The sequence below is a fragment of the Kryptolebias marmoratus genome, linkage group LG9 (genome assembly GCF_001649575.2).
Source record: "Kryptolebias marmoratus isolate JLee-2015 linkage group LG9, ASM164957v2, whole genome shotgun sequence".
NCBI classification, from domain to species: Eukaryota; Metazoa; Chordata; class Actinopteri; order Cyprinodontiformes; family Rivulidae; genus Kryptolebias; species Kryptolebias marmoratus.
In genome coordinates, this window is record NC_051438.1 from 24,312,816 (window position 1) to 24,329,437 (window position 16,622).

Sequence of the window (16,622 nt, forward strand, 5' to 3'; positions counted from 1 at the left end):
AAATGTTTATATTTTCCTGTTTCAAACCTTTACCCATAATCACGAGTAGCCTCTAATAAGAGTGTATGTTTGTAAAAATAAATCATGCAAAGCTTAAAGATCCAAAACTAGGCAATTATTTTAATTTTCAAACTTCAATATGAAATTTTCAACCAATTCATTTTTTTCAAACAAGCTTTTCAACTGCCTGCATTTTTTCATAAAAGTTTCCATGTATAATTGGATAGTGTCAAGATATTTAATCAAAATGGCATCCCTTTGCAGTGAGCTTTCTTTGAAGTGAGTCTGAGATATAAGCAAAACACACAAAAAAAAACATCTGCACAGTGGCCTGACAGTTCTTCTAACTACATTTAGCTATATTGTAATTTAAGAGGCAATTAAAGATGACAATCTTTTTTTTCCAACAATCATTTAGCATTATGTCTACTTTTGTGCAAAGTGACTTTGGTGGCACATCACTTCTGCCTGGTTTTCAAAGGTAGATTTGGAGCAACTCCAGCAAAAGTACAAATGTCTTCCTGAAAGGTAAATTGGACAGCAGTAGATCATTTACTTTAAAGGTATAGGCAAAATCAATGATCTGTGAAGCATCTGAACCCATCAGATAACATGTAAGATAACTAAAATGTGGTGTTTATACAGAAATATAACACAAATATGATAAGTATAAGTGAATGAAATTGTAGCCTTAAATTGTAGATTAATTTTGTTGTGAGTTGGTCCCATATACATAAAACACATTTTTGTGGTTTATTGGAAATATGTAAGTAAATAGCCAATTATGGAGCTAAAACTTTTAAAATAAGAAGTTTCTACATCTTTTTATTTCACCTTAATGTCCCTAAATGTTCACCGTAACATAAGCACTATTTATGACTTCTTGATGTGTGGTTGAGTGAATTCCACCAGAATTCTGAATTGTTGATGAAATAGCTTCAGCTCTTCAGTTATATTTAATGTTGAAGTCCTTTTTAGGCAACTTTAAGACCATGTTTGATGTCATATATGTCTATAATTTGGCCAAAAATGAGAATAACCGTTTGATTCATATTGGTGGCCATGCACTTCATCTTCTGTCTTCATCCACAGTAAACGATTTCATCATCTCTGATATGATTGGATTCCACTGACATCTTTGTTCTCCAAGCACCCTGATTAGCAGTGACATGATTTGTATCAATCTAGGAAGAATGCAACTTTATGTGTCTGAGCTTACTCTATTAGTACCAGCATGTTGCATTCAAAATCATTGTGTGTGTTTGTGTATTGTATTTATAAATGTTTGTTAAAGGGCATAGAACACACGTCCAGAATTTAATTTCCGTCTATATAATTAATCAGCGTGTTTGATCATGTCTATCATAGGGACTTATTGGCAAATTGATTCAAAGCTTCCTCTGCAGCCATCTGGGGCAAAACGAAGCACGCAGACTTAAACATAAAGCAGCACTGTTGAGGCATGAATCCATCAGTGGGCAACGATTACTGACTGAGAAATTAATGAATAGAAAGAAAAGAGAAAGAGGATACACTTGAACTGGATCTCATGCAAATAATGTTTCACTGAAAGTATTAACAAGAAATGTTTAGTGGTGATGCAATGAAAATGTCAAAAAAGAGATGATGCTTGATGTAAACGTATTTTGTTTGACATTCTGGAGAAAAAAAAGACTAACAGAGACCTATGGAAAGTGGACATTTTTATCACAACAAGACCTGAACAGATTTCTTTCAAGGTTCAGTTTAGAGTATTTTTAAGCCAATTACAAGTTAAATTTCAAATCTTGAAAATGTATTTTTGGCTAAGGCAGAATAAAAAACTTGTTTTTTGCTTTAAAATTGGTTATTAAACTGCTATAGGTAATATAATACAGAGTTATGGTAATTTGGGTTGTATCAAACTTTTTATCCTCAGCTTGTCACATGTGGACACTGACTATGAATCTTACTTTCTGTGTAACTGAGACCAAATCATGCTGAGCATTGAGCTTAGTTTAAATATCAATGGTAACCCCTTAAAGTGCAGCACTATGGGTGTTTAATGTGCACTATTGCATCTCAATTTACTATTTCAAAAGCCAGCCTTTGTGAGAAACTTACAATATTTAAATACAACCTTTGTTCTCAGTTGTCTTTATCTATGTTTAAACTGTGAATAACATTTTAAAGAGCCACCACTTTAGTCATATTTTACAGATCTTTTGTTTTGGGGAAATTGGTTGTTTTTGTGTGTGCGATATCAGGAATGAGACATCTGAGATAAATGTGCAACATTCACTCAGCAGTTTCAACTTCCCATGGGACTGCTGAAAGAACATATTTTGATCAACAAGCCATTCAGAGTGTCTAAAGTCTAATGTTTGCTTATCAGTGTACAAAAGTAGATAACATTTGACTTACAAACAAACAAGTTTGCTTTTAGTGTTGTTTAAAGGTAAATTAAGTAATTTCATAATGGTCAAACAAAGGCTTGTTCTTAATGAAATTTATTCTTAATGAATAAAGAAAGTAACAATATTTGTAAATTTTACCAAAGTGAAAATAGAAATGCTATCATTTAGCAAGAAAAGAACAATGACAAGAACCAAACTATTATAAAAGAAGCATTGGAAAATCTGCTAGGATAACTTACAATTTATTTCTTCTTTTCAGTTTAAAATATCTTCACTTCAAAACGTACTTTCCTCCCTAATTACCTTTCTAAATAGTCTTAATAGAACTTTAAATAGCCTTAACTTTTCTACACAGGCCACCTTACCTTGATCTTTTTTTTTTTCTTTTTATTATGCTGCCTACTTCTGTTATGTACTGCACCTTCTTGACTCAAATTGCATGCTTGTCTTGTTTTTGCACATTTTTTTTTCTTGCACTGTTTTTATTCTATGTCTTGATTAAATATCACCAGTTTGCTCTGAGAGACACCATTTCAACCCTCTCTATACTTGTATATGGGCAGGCTGAGAAACAAACATTCTTTATTCTTGATTCTTAATTTAATGACAACTGGTTAGAGAATGCTGTCCAGCTACGTAAATATGTTCCATTATAAATAAATCTATCGATATTCCTCCCTCCTCTTCCCTCGTCTTTGCTGAGCATGACCTTCTAATGAATTAGCCACATCCTGCCATTTAAGCAAGTTTGTGTGTGTGTGTGTGTGTGTGTGTGTGTGTCATTCAAGGAATGATGGTAAACCTTTTCAAGAAGCTGACTATCACGTCTTTGCCAGTTTTACCCCTCCTTGTGTTGCATTGAGCCTTTTTCTTCTTGCTCTTAAAAGGAAGATTATTATTAGCTGTTTTGTATATTTTGTTTTGTTTTTTTTGTGGCTCCAGATGTTGGTAGTTGGAATTGTAATAAACATAAATTCAGCTAAAGGTTAGCATCTGCAGTGACACTGAGACAACACTGCAGTATGTGTGTGTGTGTGTGTGCAAGTGCACACAGACAACACAATATTCTCACCTCTCTCTGAGGCTCTGGAGTCATAATTCAAACAAACGGCCATCCTGCACTGGATTGTGGGTAGGGAAGCATGAAGCATGGAGGTGTTTTATGGGTAGAAAAGAAAGGAGAGGATGACAGAAAAGAAAAGGCTGAAGAACTAAAGCCATAGGGTGGCTTTGTTTTTATTCTTACACTGACAAAATGTTTTGCTGTTGTATTTGCCAAGGAATTACATGTTTTATTCTTTGGACATGTTGTTCCAGAGAACCTGGAAGTATCCTTTGAGTGTGTATGTATTTTCAACATGGATGGGCCCAGCAGGAGAAATGAATAACATTTTTTATCACAAAAAATAAGTTTTAAGAGGGTGACAAGACAGGCAAATGGAAAATGAAGTACAATATGAAAACATGATGGATACAAAAGATAAAGAAAATCATGTTTTTGTGTATATATGGAAAAATATAATGCAATCATATGTTATCTGATCTGATCGTGATCCTTTGGAAAACAAGTGTAACTGCATACATTTCATCTAACATAACATGACGAAGATTTAGATGCGGATATGATACTGTTTTTGGTTGATCAGATTTATTTCTGCCTATCTGTTTCTTTCTCAATTGGAAAAAAAAAACTTACAGTAGTCATCTATTTAAAAGCCACTGCAACCTCTGTGTAGGTTTTAAAACAGTCTGACAAAGTTTTGCATTACTAGGATAAATCGCATAGTGTGGGATGTTCTTTAAGGTTTAGAATAATTTAGGATAGGTTCACTAAATTAGGAAACTTCCACAGAAGTGAAAAGAATGGCAAATGTTGTGGTAATTAATCTATGGTGTCTTTAGGACAGGGGTCTGGATCGTTTACACCCAAAAAAGCTATTTCTGACCCAGAGCTACAAAACATGCTTGAAGCTTGAAACATTGCTAACACAACTCATTATGTACTTTTAAAAGTATTAAATAAAAATGTTTTTAATACAATTCATTGTTAAAGATCTGTAATCAACTGTTGACATTTATTTGCAGTTTTTCATGTTAGGATGGAGAAAGAAATCAAACCCTTTTTTAAATAATTTGAAAACTTAACTATGTGAGTTTATGCGAGCCCTGCCTATATAATTATGGGAAATTAATAATATAAATTTTCCACCTAAAGTAATCAAATCACATACTTATATTCTACTAAATTTAGAGTAATTAGTTCAGTTCGTTGGACAGTTCATTATGAATTTCTTATTTTCTTCAACTTTTATTACTTTATCAAAGAAAAGCAATGGTTGTTTCTTCTTTTATTCCTGTTATTTATTATGGTGTGCTTTAACTGTGTTGTGATAACTGTGGTTTATATATTTTGTAACATTTGTGTGCTGCTGCCATTATTTATCGGGTCTCTCTTCAAAACTTGGTTAAATAAAGGTTAATATTAACTTTCAATGTTTTGTAAAACGCTTAATTTCAGTGGCTTGTAATTTATTAGCTTATGTGTGTAAATACAGGCTGTTTATTTCTTCTCACCCTGCTTCAAATGTGTTAAAAATGTATATTTTTATTAATTTTTTATGGGAAAAGTCACCTTGTGAGGCTGGAAGTTGGAAGTTAAAGAAGCAGTTGACTGCTAACAAACTACTAGCTTGAACTGATTGATACATTTTTCTCCTTATATTATTAGTATTTTTATGCCACAAATGTTTTGTCCACATATGATTTTTATTTTTAATTGGGCAGAAAAACTGCTAGAACTAGTCTATTGCAGTTATGAATATAAATAATATTACTCCCACGTTAGTTTTGGTCAAAGTTATAAAGATTCTACTGGAAGGGGACTGAAGATCCACATGTGGCCCCAGAGCCACAATTGCAGACTAATGCTTTAGGAAAACACTTTCAAATCCATTCAGTTTGTTTAAAAGCTTCTCACTTCTTTCAGATGCCAACTTATCAGAAGTGCTCTGCAGGGACTGCGCAAATTTTATTCTGCACATGGTTAATTAAAATCAAAATGTGTAAAAATGCCTCCACAGTATGGACCTGAAATAATATTAACTGCTTTTTAGGAACTGTGTAAGCTGGGCTTCTCCAGAACACATCAGTGTAAAAAACTGTCACAAATAAGGACTGTGAACAGAAAGTCTGTAAAAGCAGGAGATCATCATCTCTGTGCCTGCAGTTGTGTTAAAATGTTGAAAACTAACATCTATTTTCAGCTGGAAAAAAATGATCCGACTTATGGGAATTCTCCATTCCAAAAATTTCTTCCTCGATTGTTTTGTAGCGGGGGTGTTGATGCAAAAGGTCAGTCAGATTCCTAACTTTCATTTTTTTTTCTTTGGATGGAGATTTTTAAAGTTGTTTTTTTTTTGTTTTTTTTTTAAACAAAATTTTTTTTATTGAGGAACTGATCTTGTTTTTATTTGATAATAATATTTGATTTGTCAGTATATGATTTACCATTTTATGCTTGTAGCAAAACCCTATTAGTAAAGGTTGTGTAGAGTATATAGACCTTACAATTATTGTGTCTTTTCACTAATTTCAGGTGAGCAGGTAAAAATCACAAATATTGTAATCAACATGCTGCACCAACAGAACTTTGTGGGCAAAGTTCCATACCAATCTTCTCTTATAAAACAAGACAAGACAAAGGAATTACACAAAAGGGCAGGCATGAGGGAAGATTTGATTTTGCAAAATCTGATTAGATATGATCAAATATAAGCTAAGCATACAGACTATTATGTGTTGTTTAGAAACTCATAAAAAAGTACATTACAGAAATATTGTCATAGCATTTTCTCTTTATTCAAACTCAGTATTTACTTTTTTTATTTGTACTTTGACTGACACGTTGCATTTAGGGGAATGACAGGCCCTGCAGTCAGCAACTGCACTCAGCACAATACCAGAAGAGCTCACACCTACACACAAACCTGCATATCCCTTCTCCTTAGGTTAGCAGAAGACTACAGTAATTGTATTTGCCAGGTTCTTGGCTGTATAAGTTATCTGATCCTGGGTCAAAAGGGTGTTTCTCTGTGTGTAAATGTGTATGAATGTTTGTCTAAAAGGAAAAGTCAATAATGTAAGCTACAGACAGCTACAGGTTGCCAATGGGCAACATGAAGGGGGACCAAGAGAAAAAAATGGGGACCCTAACCTCCAAGAATTAGAGTTAGTAGAATAAATAAGGGCAGACAGACAGAGAATAAAAGGGACAGGGGTAGAAACAGAAACAAAGTAAGGAGGAGAGAGAGACATATGAGAAAATCAATGCAGTGTCCACGAGGGACAGAATGTCATGAAGGTTTTTTACCCCGGTATAATGGAGGGTTGGAGCCTTTTACTGCAGGAGTCACCTTGTCTAATGGAGGGACAAATGGAGGGATAGGGGATGGGAGGAGAGGAAACGTAAAGCAGGAACATCATTGAGATAAAGAAGTTGTTTTGAGTGGGGGGTAGTTGAAAAGAACTGGAAAAAAAAGAAAAGAAAGGGACGTTTAAGACAAAAAATATATGAATGATGGGAGAGGAATATGTTGACATAAAAGCACAAAGGAACATTGAGAAAAAAGGAAAAGGAAATGACACAAATCCAACTTGATTAGCTAAAAATGAGAGAAGACTTGGACAGAGAAATAAAAAAAGTCAGAACAGAAAAAAGTAAAAGTATTAACCTTGTAGGTTAAAGCTATTTAGTGCAAAACATTTTAATTGGTGCAAGACAGTTTTATCATTTAGTTTGATTAATATGACTAAGCAGAAAGTGAAGAGCCATATCAGCAGTAAATCTGTTGTTAAAAGGTACAATTAAACTGCAGGATTTCAGAGTGGATTATAGTGCGCAGCATCAAAAAATTTTGAAACTGCAAATGTAAGTGACTGGTAGAAAAGCTCTAGGAATGTATAATAGACTTCAGGAGTTCACATACACGTTTTTTTTTATTTTTATGTGTCACAGAGTGGGTTGACTGTCCAAACATTTACGAAATTAGTCTCTGTATCCAAATGGTGCCATTGAGACATACTGTTGGACAGCTCAAAATTGTGACTCAGTTGAAATAATAAGTTTTACTTTATGGTGACTCCAGCTGATATAGTCAACAAAAAGAAAGCAACATTTAAAAAACTGAATCATCTTACTGGTTTTTTCACAAGAAAAAACAGTTTTATTTATTGACAGAGGTTGCAACATTTCAGTTCAGTGCAAGTTCTGTTTCTAAAATATAGCTTTTTTCTTCTTTTTTTTAACTTAAGGGGTTACTAAAATACAAAAAGCTTGCAAACTCAGCAAACCTATCCTGAATACAAATGCACACTTCACAAACATTACTATGAAATGCATGGGACCATTGGGTCAGAGCTACAATGTGATAAGCTCTGCAGCTGTTTACGTTCTGGCACTGATCGTCAAATGGTTGTAAAATGTGAGCGAGTCTAAGGTCAAAGAAGTAAGGTGGTGTGAAACGTTTAGTTTGGATTGAGTCCTGTGTGAGAGGCGAGAGTGGATTAGATGATCAGAGGCCAAACTCAACTCAAAGCTTTGGAGGCACTTACTTGCCTGCACACAAACAAACACTCGCACATGCACACAGCACACAAGCACTTTCAGGATGATTTAACTTAAGAGAAATAATCCCCTGTACTTTTTGGCGGTCATATTGCATTTACATCACTCTTGGGAGCTGAATTTAAGTAGAGAAGCCCATTTCTCTGTAACTAAACTAAAAATTACTGATTTGTTCTAAGATGCACATAAATCAATTCACAAATTCTACATAAAAAAAAGAAAGGATCACACGATCAGCATTTTAGTTCCAGGATACACATGTTCCTGTTTAAAAGATTTGGATGCTTATTTGGCTTAATGTAGCAGCATTAGGAAATGAATTAAACCACCTGTAAATGTTTTTAGGTTTAGCTTTAACAGTTTGAGATTTTCTAGTGATTTAAAATGTTGTGATAATTGTGCACTCTTTTTTTGTCCCTCAATTTATTTTGATTTTTTATTTATTTTTGATGTAAACAGAAAAAAATATGTCAAAAGCTGCGCCCTTGTGTAAGGTTTGTTAGTATGTAAGCAAAGATTAATCTCTCTGTGTTTGAACCCCGTCTTCTGTTTGGGTACACCCCATCATCATCATCACCACCACCCAACTTCCTGTTTATTTTATTTTTATTTATTTATTTTATTTGAGCTCTGTTCCATTAAGGATACTGCCCCAAGAATCTGTCTGCTAGTTTAGAAGCAGAATTGATCAGCTCTTATTGATGAGAAGGATTGATTAGGCAGCATATTGATCCCAGTTTTGGTGATTAGGACATCATGAATAAATGACAGGGTGGTATTGAGCGTTTCATATCAGGACAAAACCTCTGTGGACTTGAAGAGAGAGAAAAGTGAGAGAAACAGAAAAAATGAGAACAGAAAATGAGAGAAGTGTGAATAAGGATGAGAGGGATTAGTAAGGAGGAGACAGATGGTAAAGGTAGGGACAAGGGATAAAGAAATAAAGGTGGTGGTGAAAAGGCAGGGGGTTCGTTCATGTGTGAATACCATTTTCTTCCTTCTTTGTTATTCTGATTAAAGATAAACACCATATCTTTTTGTGTTGAAAAGTGCTTGTTTGAAAGGAATTTAATTTTGAAAAATACAAACGAGGCTCCAGTGTATCCCTGCTGCTGGTGTGGCTGTCGGTGTCTCAACATTTGTTGATCTCATTATTTCTTCTGTTCGTTTTGTTTTATTTGAGACTACAGATGGAACACTCTCGTCAGCAGAGGAACTATGTTGTAAAAGTAAAACAAGTTCCTACATTATCAGCTTCAAAACCTTTGACCTCTTTTCAACTCATTGTTTTTAAGCTTAAATACCAAAACATCTGGGATTAAGCTCTGTCTTTATCGTCAATAGAAAGATTTTTTTTTTACTTTCAATAAAATAAATAAATAAACCAGTCTTCAAGTTTAGTAGCATCATATTTTCTTCACAACCAGCACAAGTTAGATCAGAATAGAGGAAAAAATGTAATGCAGCCACAAATGAAACAAAACCCAGGTAATATCACATGGAACTTGAGGTGAGTGCACACAAATTATGCAACATAATTATAAATGATTTCTATCCCACAAATATTTAGGCAGTTGGTTTTGTTTTGATAAATGCAGGCGAAGCACTGAATGCAAATGATCAAAAGCACTTCAATGGGTTTTTTTTCCACTTGCCCTTAATCATGGATGCTATGGAAACTAAATGCAACAATTTCTTATATCTGACCAGCATTTTACTTGTTGCTTTGTGTTTTGACTTGAACTTAAAAAATTCTAAATGTCTTGTGCCTTTTTTACACATTTTTGGACATAAAACTTTGACTCTATGCCATATGTTGGTGTATCTCATTTGTGTGGGAAAAACATATCAACTCAGTAAATGAAAAACAGAAATAGGACAAAAATTGGAATAAAAAGAGGGATAAAGCTGAAAAGACTAATTTCACTTACAGATTCTTGACATTGGTGATTCCTCTGAAAGCCTTTCTTGGAACTGCCTGAATCTGGTTTTCACTGAGGTCTCTGGAGAGACAGACAGACAAACAAAGAGGGTCATGGAAAAAGAATGACAGAAACATAAGCTGACATATTCAAAACACTTATGGATATATGGAGTCAAATGATAAACAAAACCACAAACATTTGATCACTCCCCCACACACACACACATGCGCGCCCTTATGAACGCACACACAGCTACACAAACAACCAATTACACAACAAAGGCACAGAAGGAGAAAGGGATGAAGAAAGGGAGGGGAAAGAGAAAGGATGATATGACATTTATGATCAGTGGAACAATTTGGTCCAAAGAGCTTCAAAGACAAAAGGAACTATCAGAAATACTGCTGGCACGGGGCCATCTGCTGCCTTGATGTGTGTGTATGTGTGTGTGATTAATGGAGAGGTAGCTGCAGGAGAAAAACACGTGTCTGTCACATGTTTTCTTGAGAATTTTTTAACCCCTTAAGCTGTGCAACTTAAAAAATCTAATGCACTGCCATTCTACACAAGTTGACTTTTTCCCAGTTTTCCCAGAAAAAATAAAGTAGCACATACAACATACCAACCAACTTCCCTTTTCTTCCTCTGTATTGAAAATCTATAAGAGCTAAAGGATTTCTGACATGACACAATGGCTTAGGACTAACTCTATTAGTGTTGCTGTTTGGGAAGAGGGTCTGGCAGTGAAACAGAGCTCAGAAAGCATAATGTAATTAGAGAGAGGAAGAGAAAGGTATGAAAATATCAGACAAGCTAATCACCCCATATTCCTGCCGGTCAGGCCTAAGCTAAACACTCAGAGCACAAAGTCAATCAGCGGCACAGTAATACATGACCATGCATGTTAAATAGTCAGCATATACTTAGGAAATCAGAGCAGAGCTGCACAGAAGGCCAACAGACCTCACCCTGGTCTGTCCATTTGACCTTGGTGCACATTTAAATGCATGCATGGGTCTGCGTGTGTGTGTTTTATCTAAATTTTATACATGCTTGCATTTGTGTACACAGCAAGAAAATTGGTTGCACATTATTCTGAAACTGATTGACTTTTAGTGCTGTGAATGTTAACCAAAGAGGCCAGCTTGGAAAACACAAAACTCATTTCATCAAACTAACAAGGTTTCATCATTTTTGGAGTTCTCCCTTTTAGCCTTGTGTTTTCTGGCTCATACCTTTTGTTTGACAAGAGATGAGCGTTCCCTGTTTTGTCTCTGCATGCCTTGATGAGAAAAGCATGTGCCAGGTTTTGTATACTCTTTAGGGTTAGGAAAAATATGTGCTTTTATCTGCATTTTAGCTCAGCACGCGTGGCAACAAAGGAGCACGAAAATGCAAACATTTGACTGAAAGGAATGATATTATATTTTCATGTGCAGTACAGATGGGAAATATTCTAAATGTTTATAATGCTTATTTTGAAGGTTTTGACAATTTTACTGTTTTGTTTTGTGTTTTTTTTTTCTCCCCCCTAAGTTTTTTTTTCTTTTGTCTTTGTTTCTCCCATGCTGACATTGATGCAACAAACTAATAGAGAGCGAAACTGTTGCTCCCATCCCATTCTATCACCATCTATTTATCTAACTAACAATATTCATAAATCGTGTGTGCTTTTCTCTATAATTTTCATATTTATCTGTGGCTGTGCTTTTTAAGGACTGTTGACAAATGATGAAATGTGAAATAAAAAAAAGGGAAATGAGAACATGAAAAATAAATGGACGGGGAACCATTAAAAAGTCATATTTCAGAGAAGTTCCACGACTAATACATTTTTATTGTTTTGTTTACCAACCATTATATCTAGTTGTTATTTGTTCTAACAGATTGAAAACAGTCCAAGTCAAATAAAAGCCATTATGAGACTGTGTGTCTCCAAATTGTTCTTTATGACTCCAGCTGAGTGACTGACACAAGCTCCAGGAGTCCACAGTTTAGGCGTCAGTAATAAAACACATATGTCACAAGACTTTGAATGAAATTTTCATCATGCGGATGTTTTGTGGTTGTCCATTTATTTGACTGGTTATAGAAACTTCTTTTGTTGCCAAGCAACATTCAAAGCTGTCACTGCCTTAAAAAATTTTGGAAAGTGTAAATGTATATACGCAGAACATTTGATCTAAGGCAAACAATGTGAACTTAATAAATGCATCAGTGAGTGTTTAGATGTGTATAATGCACAAAAAGACTACCTGTTAGGGCTAATATGTATGCATATTTTGTAATTAAAATCAGGTCCAGAGTTGCTCTGTTTTAGGTGGCAACTAGAGAAAAAAAACTTGTAGAAAATTAGTTGCTCAACTAGGCATTGCATTAAGGTTTATGCTGAAGGAAGCTAGCAGAGTCAAATTCCCTTAAGGTGGGATCTTAATGATTTGAAGAAAAATGGTAGATGTATGAAGATTTTCTAATTTTGTATTGAACCACTTGCAAGGAGGTGAAAAATGGGCTTTTGGAGACTTTAATGTTCAAGCAGATGTCTTGGCGTGCCATTTGCCAAAGCTTTTTATGGCCTTATGTACTAGCAGATATTAAAATGACTCTCTATATCATCATAATTTATCATAACTGTCTGAGCACATCCAATATTCAGAGCTACGTTACATTTTCATGTAAACGGTTGTCGTTCTCTCATCTCTGCCTCTCATCTCTGTGAGTCATACCTGCCAACCTTTGAGAAGACTGAAGGCTATCACCAACAGGAGATTGGCCTGTGATCCTTGAAAAGGACACTCTCTGATAGCCTGACTGCAAAAGCACATACGCACACACAGGACTCATTTGTATAGTGGGATGGTTTGTACACCAGTGTGCTCCCACACTTCAATTATTGAGTTTTGCCTTTTTTGGTCTTTCTATATTCCTGCAGCATTTGAGGGAGCGAGCAATTAATCTCGGAAGAATTCTATTAAAGAGATGGATGGTTGTTTGAATTATGCATCAGTTCTATTAGGATGACAAATTCCGTAAAGTTTAGTGATACTGATTATGGAAACAACTGCAGACCATGTGAGGAATAGAAGGATCTTAAGAAGTGGTTGAAGACGACATCGAGAACAGAAAGTCCAGTTCTAAGTTTGGAACTGAAAAGAGGAAAGAGTAGATAAAGGGAATGGGCTACAAAAGAAGAAAATGAAGAACAAAACGGCAGCAGAAAAAGAACAAATAGCCCTTCATTATCCATTCCATGTTTGTCGTGCCTTTTAAAGTACTGTATAATCTATGGAATTTAGACCAAATGTCTTCCAGGCCTTTCACTACACAGACCCCCCACCCTAGGTTAACATTTCCCAGCCACGACTTCTCTTTTCTGGGTAAGATGACTTTCTGTGGCCCCTAAGAGTCTGCAGGGGTTGGAGATGACAGCAAGAACCTCTTTAGGTTGGGGAAGTGGTGGTCATTTTAGAGAATTTGTGTGTGTTTATATGTGTGTGCTTCAAGCTATCACCGTCCCTTTATAAAGCCCCATTCTTCATGTGAGAAGAATAGTAACCAATGCCAGGTCACCATTTGCTGTGTCAAATATTAAAGTTAACCCTTCAGCACGCACCTACACAAACTACAGGTTGCATTGTGCCTCTTCTGAAGTAAGCTTTTAGTGCACAATGCTTGTGTCTGCAAACACCAAATAAAAAACGCAAATGCAGATATACAAACATCCAGGTATTTTTTTCCCTATTTGTTATACATATAGACAAAATAAACAATTCCTCTTAGGGTTTGCAACCCTCTATTTTTCAGAGTTACAGTGAACACAAAATAATAGACGAATCTGCCCTCAGGCTCATCAAGATATGAGAAAGAGCCACTCAGCTCTGAACCATTAACCTTTAACAGAGAAGTGGAAGAAGACCTGTTTGAATTCAGGTAGCTTTGTGTTAGATGTCATCATAGGAGATCTTACCTAGACAAAAACAGCAAGGGCAGTAGAGGTGTACGTTCATGTGTCAGGCAAAAATTGTGAGCCTCTACATGAAAGAAACAGCAGGTGAGCGAGAGTGAATGGATGGCACTACTGTATATATGCATCTTTGTGTGTGTGTGTGTGTTGTATTAAAAAAAAGAAAGAAAGAAAATGGACTGACTCTTGGCAGGGCTCCTGGTAAGATTTAAAATGATTGAAGAAAAGGAAGAAAATTAAGGGAGAGCAAAGAAAGCAGAAAGTAGGGAGGCAGAGGTTAGACTGTTTCTTTGTAACGTGATACCTTCAATGTTTGGTGCAAGTCTCTGACTTCTCCTAGTCTTCTTCTCTTACTTTCTTTGTTCATCCCTATATCACATTCTTTCAATGTGCCTGTCTCTTTTTCTCTCCTCCGGGGGCTGTAACTGCATTTAATATTGTTCCATAAAGACAGTAATAAATATTGACTGCTGGCTAGCTCATATTCTCCTAGTTCTTTAAGGCACTCTACTGTAGGGTACAACCAATGTCATGCTGCAGGTAAGCTTGCTGCCTGCATTGTAGTTGTGATAGAATATTTAGTGGTACCCATAACCTTTGAAACAATTAAATTTCCATTTTCAACTACTTCATTCACCGTCAAGTATTGCATTTAGGTTTGAGTTTATGTGCATTAAGATTTTAATGCCAAAGAGAGCACTTAGTCAAAATTCATTCCTGTAGCTGTCAACATATGTCATCATAAAAAAGTTAATTGCTCAGTCCCCTACTGAAAACATTTGCAAATTTTCATTACTCTGCCAATTGAAGAGGCCCATCAATACATGAACAAAGTTTTAAAAGTTTTAAAATAATTGGAAAGCAAACGTTGTCTGGTAAATAAAGTTTTACAATTTAAACTTTGTAAACTAAAACAGAAAGAAAAATGTTAGGTATTTTGTTTTAATCTACCATCCAAGTTGGAAAAAAATAATAACCTTTGTACATGATGCTCCTATTTTATTTGACAATTTAAAGCATTCTTTCTAACCTTCATCTTCATCTAACTTCTCAACTATTAGGTCTCCGTAATGTCTGTGCCAGAGATGTATAGGTTTATGCATTTTAAACTAAATTATTTTTATTATAATCTCAATTTATCAGGTTTGGGGGTTGAACTGAAACTTCACGTTTTTGTTTAGTTCTTTTTTGATACCAAACAGTCTTGCTTCTTAGTTGATGTTATAAAAAGTCACTCTTACCCCTCCATTTGCCAGACAGATATGAAAGTGGTATAGATTTTCATGTCAAGCTATATGCAAAAATTGTAGTCAGAATATTTTCTAAATACAGATGTACTTGTAGTGTGCTTTCCCTGAAAACTTGCCTTTTAGCTAATAAAATAGATCTCAACTATTGAACATATAAAACATTTTACTTCAATGAAAAATACAACAACTTTTCATCTGAATGATGTGACCTTAAAATCTGCCCTCTGTGTTCCAGTATTGTATTAATAAAGGACACAGAATGTTTTTGTTCCACATTTATCTTTTTTTGCCCCTCTCTTTCCAGTCTTTGTAATTCTTCATCAGTCCTTTGACTCTGCGCCCTTGCTTTGGCGCCCCATACCACCCTCCCACCCCCTCTCCACTCTCATCCCTGTGATTTAATTAAGTGGGCGCTCTATGAATAAAAATATTGCCCCTATATTGATCATAGTGGATGGGAGCTTGACAGCCCTGGCTGGCTGGAATGGGACAGGACAGCCACTCTTTTTACTTGCTTCATTACATGTAACTAAGTAATGTGTGTATGTATAAGGATAGAGTTTTTAATGTGTATGTGTGTGCATGTGTGAATAGACAGGTGAGTGAGTTGCATCGTGTCCGATTATTTAAGTGTGTTTTTATGTACACATTTGTTTGCGTTTGCAAAGAACAAGTCATCAGGGAGCTGTAGCATCTAACTTAAACTAAGCATCTTGAAAAGCTCTCATGGGCCCTCACAAATCATTTCACTATCACACAAACATGTACACATTTCTCAAATGCCTGTGTTGATACTGCATCAGCATTATAAATGGACATTGTCTGCACTTTTTGTTTCTCCAGCTCTATCTCTTCTGTGTTGTTTCACCTCCTCTGTCCATCGCTCTTCGTAAGGCTGTAAGTATCTATTATGTTTTGTCAATACTGTAATTAAATTGGACAGCTTAATGCAATTCTCTGTGATCCATAGGCCTTTATGGATATAAAAGCTTTTCTGGCCCTACGCCCAAAAGACATCCAGCAAATTTAGATGAGTTACTATGATCAAAAAAAAAAAAAAAAAGAAAAAAACGCTGTTCAGGTCAAGGCACTGGGGTGGTCATTTGTTATTGTCTAATTCACTTTAATGCCACCAGTGCCATTTTGTTTTAATGGGTTTTCTTATTTGAATTGCTATCCCTGGGACAAAGCAATATTACTACTGTGCCTTTTTTTTTCTTTATTCTTGCTAGCTTCCTTTCCTTCAAGTGTTTTAGCAAAGTGATAGTGCAGGCTCTTAGGAACATTTATGGAGCTAATAAAACTCAGAGCAGTGGATGATCAAGAAACAACTTTAGAATGGACATTGGCAACAGAGATAAATAGATGGAGAAGCATTAAAGGCAAGCAAGAAGAAAAGGGCTATAAATAGATGAAATTTAGACTGATAAAATGGAAAAAAGATCAGATACCATGTGCATAAAT

The 16,622-nt window shown here is 35.3% G+C and overlaps 1 protein-coding gene across 1 annotated transcript in view; it reads right to left on the reverse strand.

The window, feature by feature from the left end:
• The window catches only part of slit3 (slit homolog 3 (Drosophila)), a 222,331-nt gene that overhangs the window by 87,780 nt on the left and 117,929 nt on the right, over positions 1–16,622 (reverse strand). Inside the window, exon 5 of the mRNA XM_017417474.3 lies at positions 9,951–10,022. Within this exon, the coding sequence (XP_017272963.1) occupies positions 9,951–10,022 (72 nt within the window). The remainder of the gene's footprint in view (positions 1–9,950; positions 10,023–16,622) is intronic.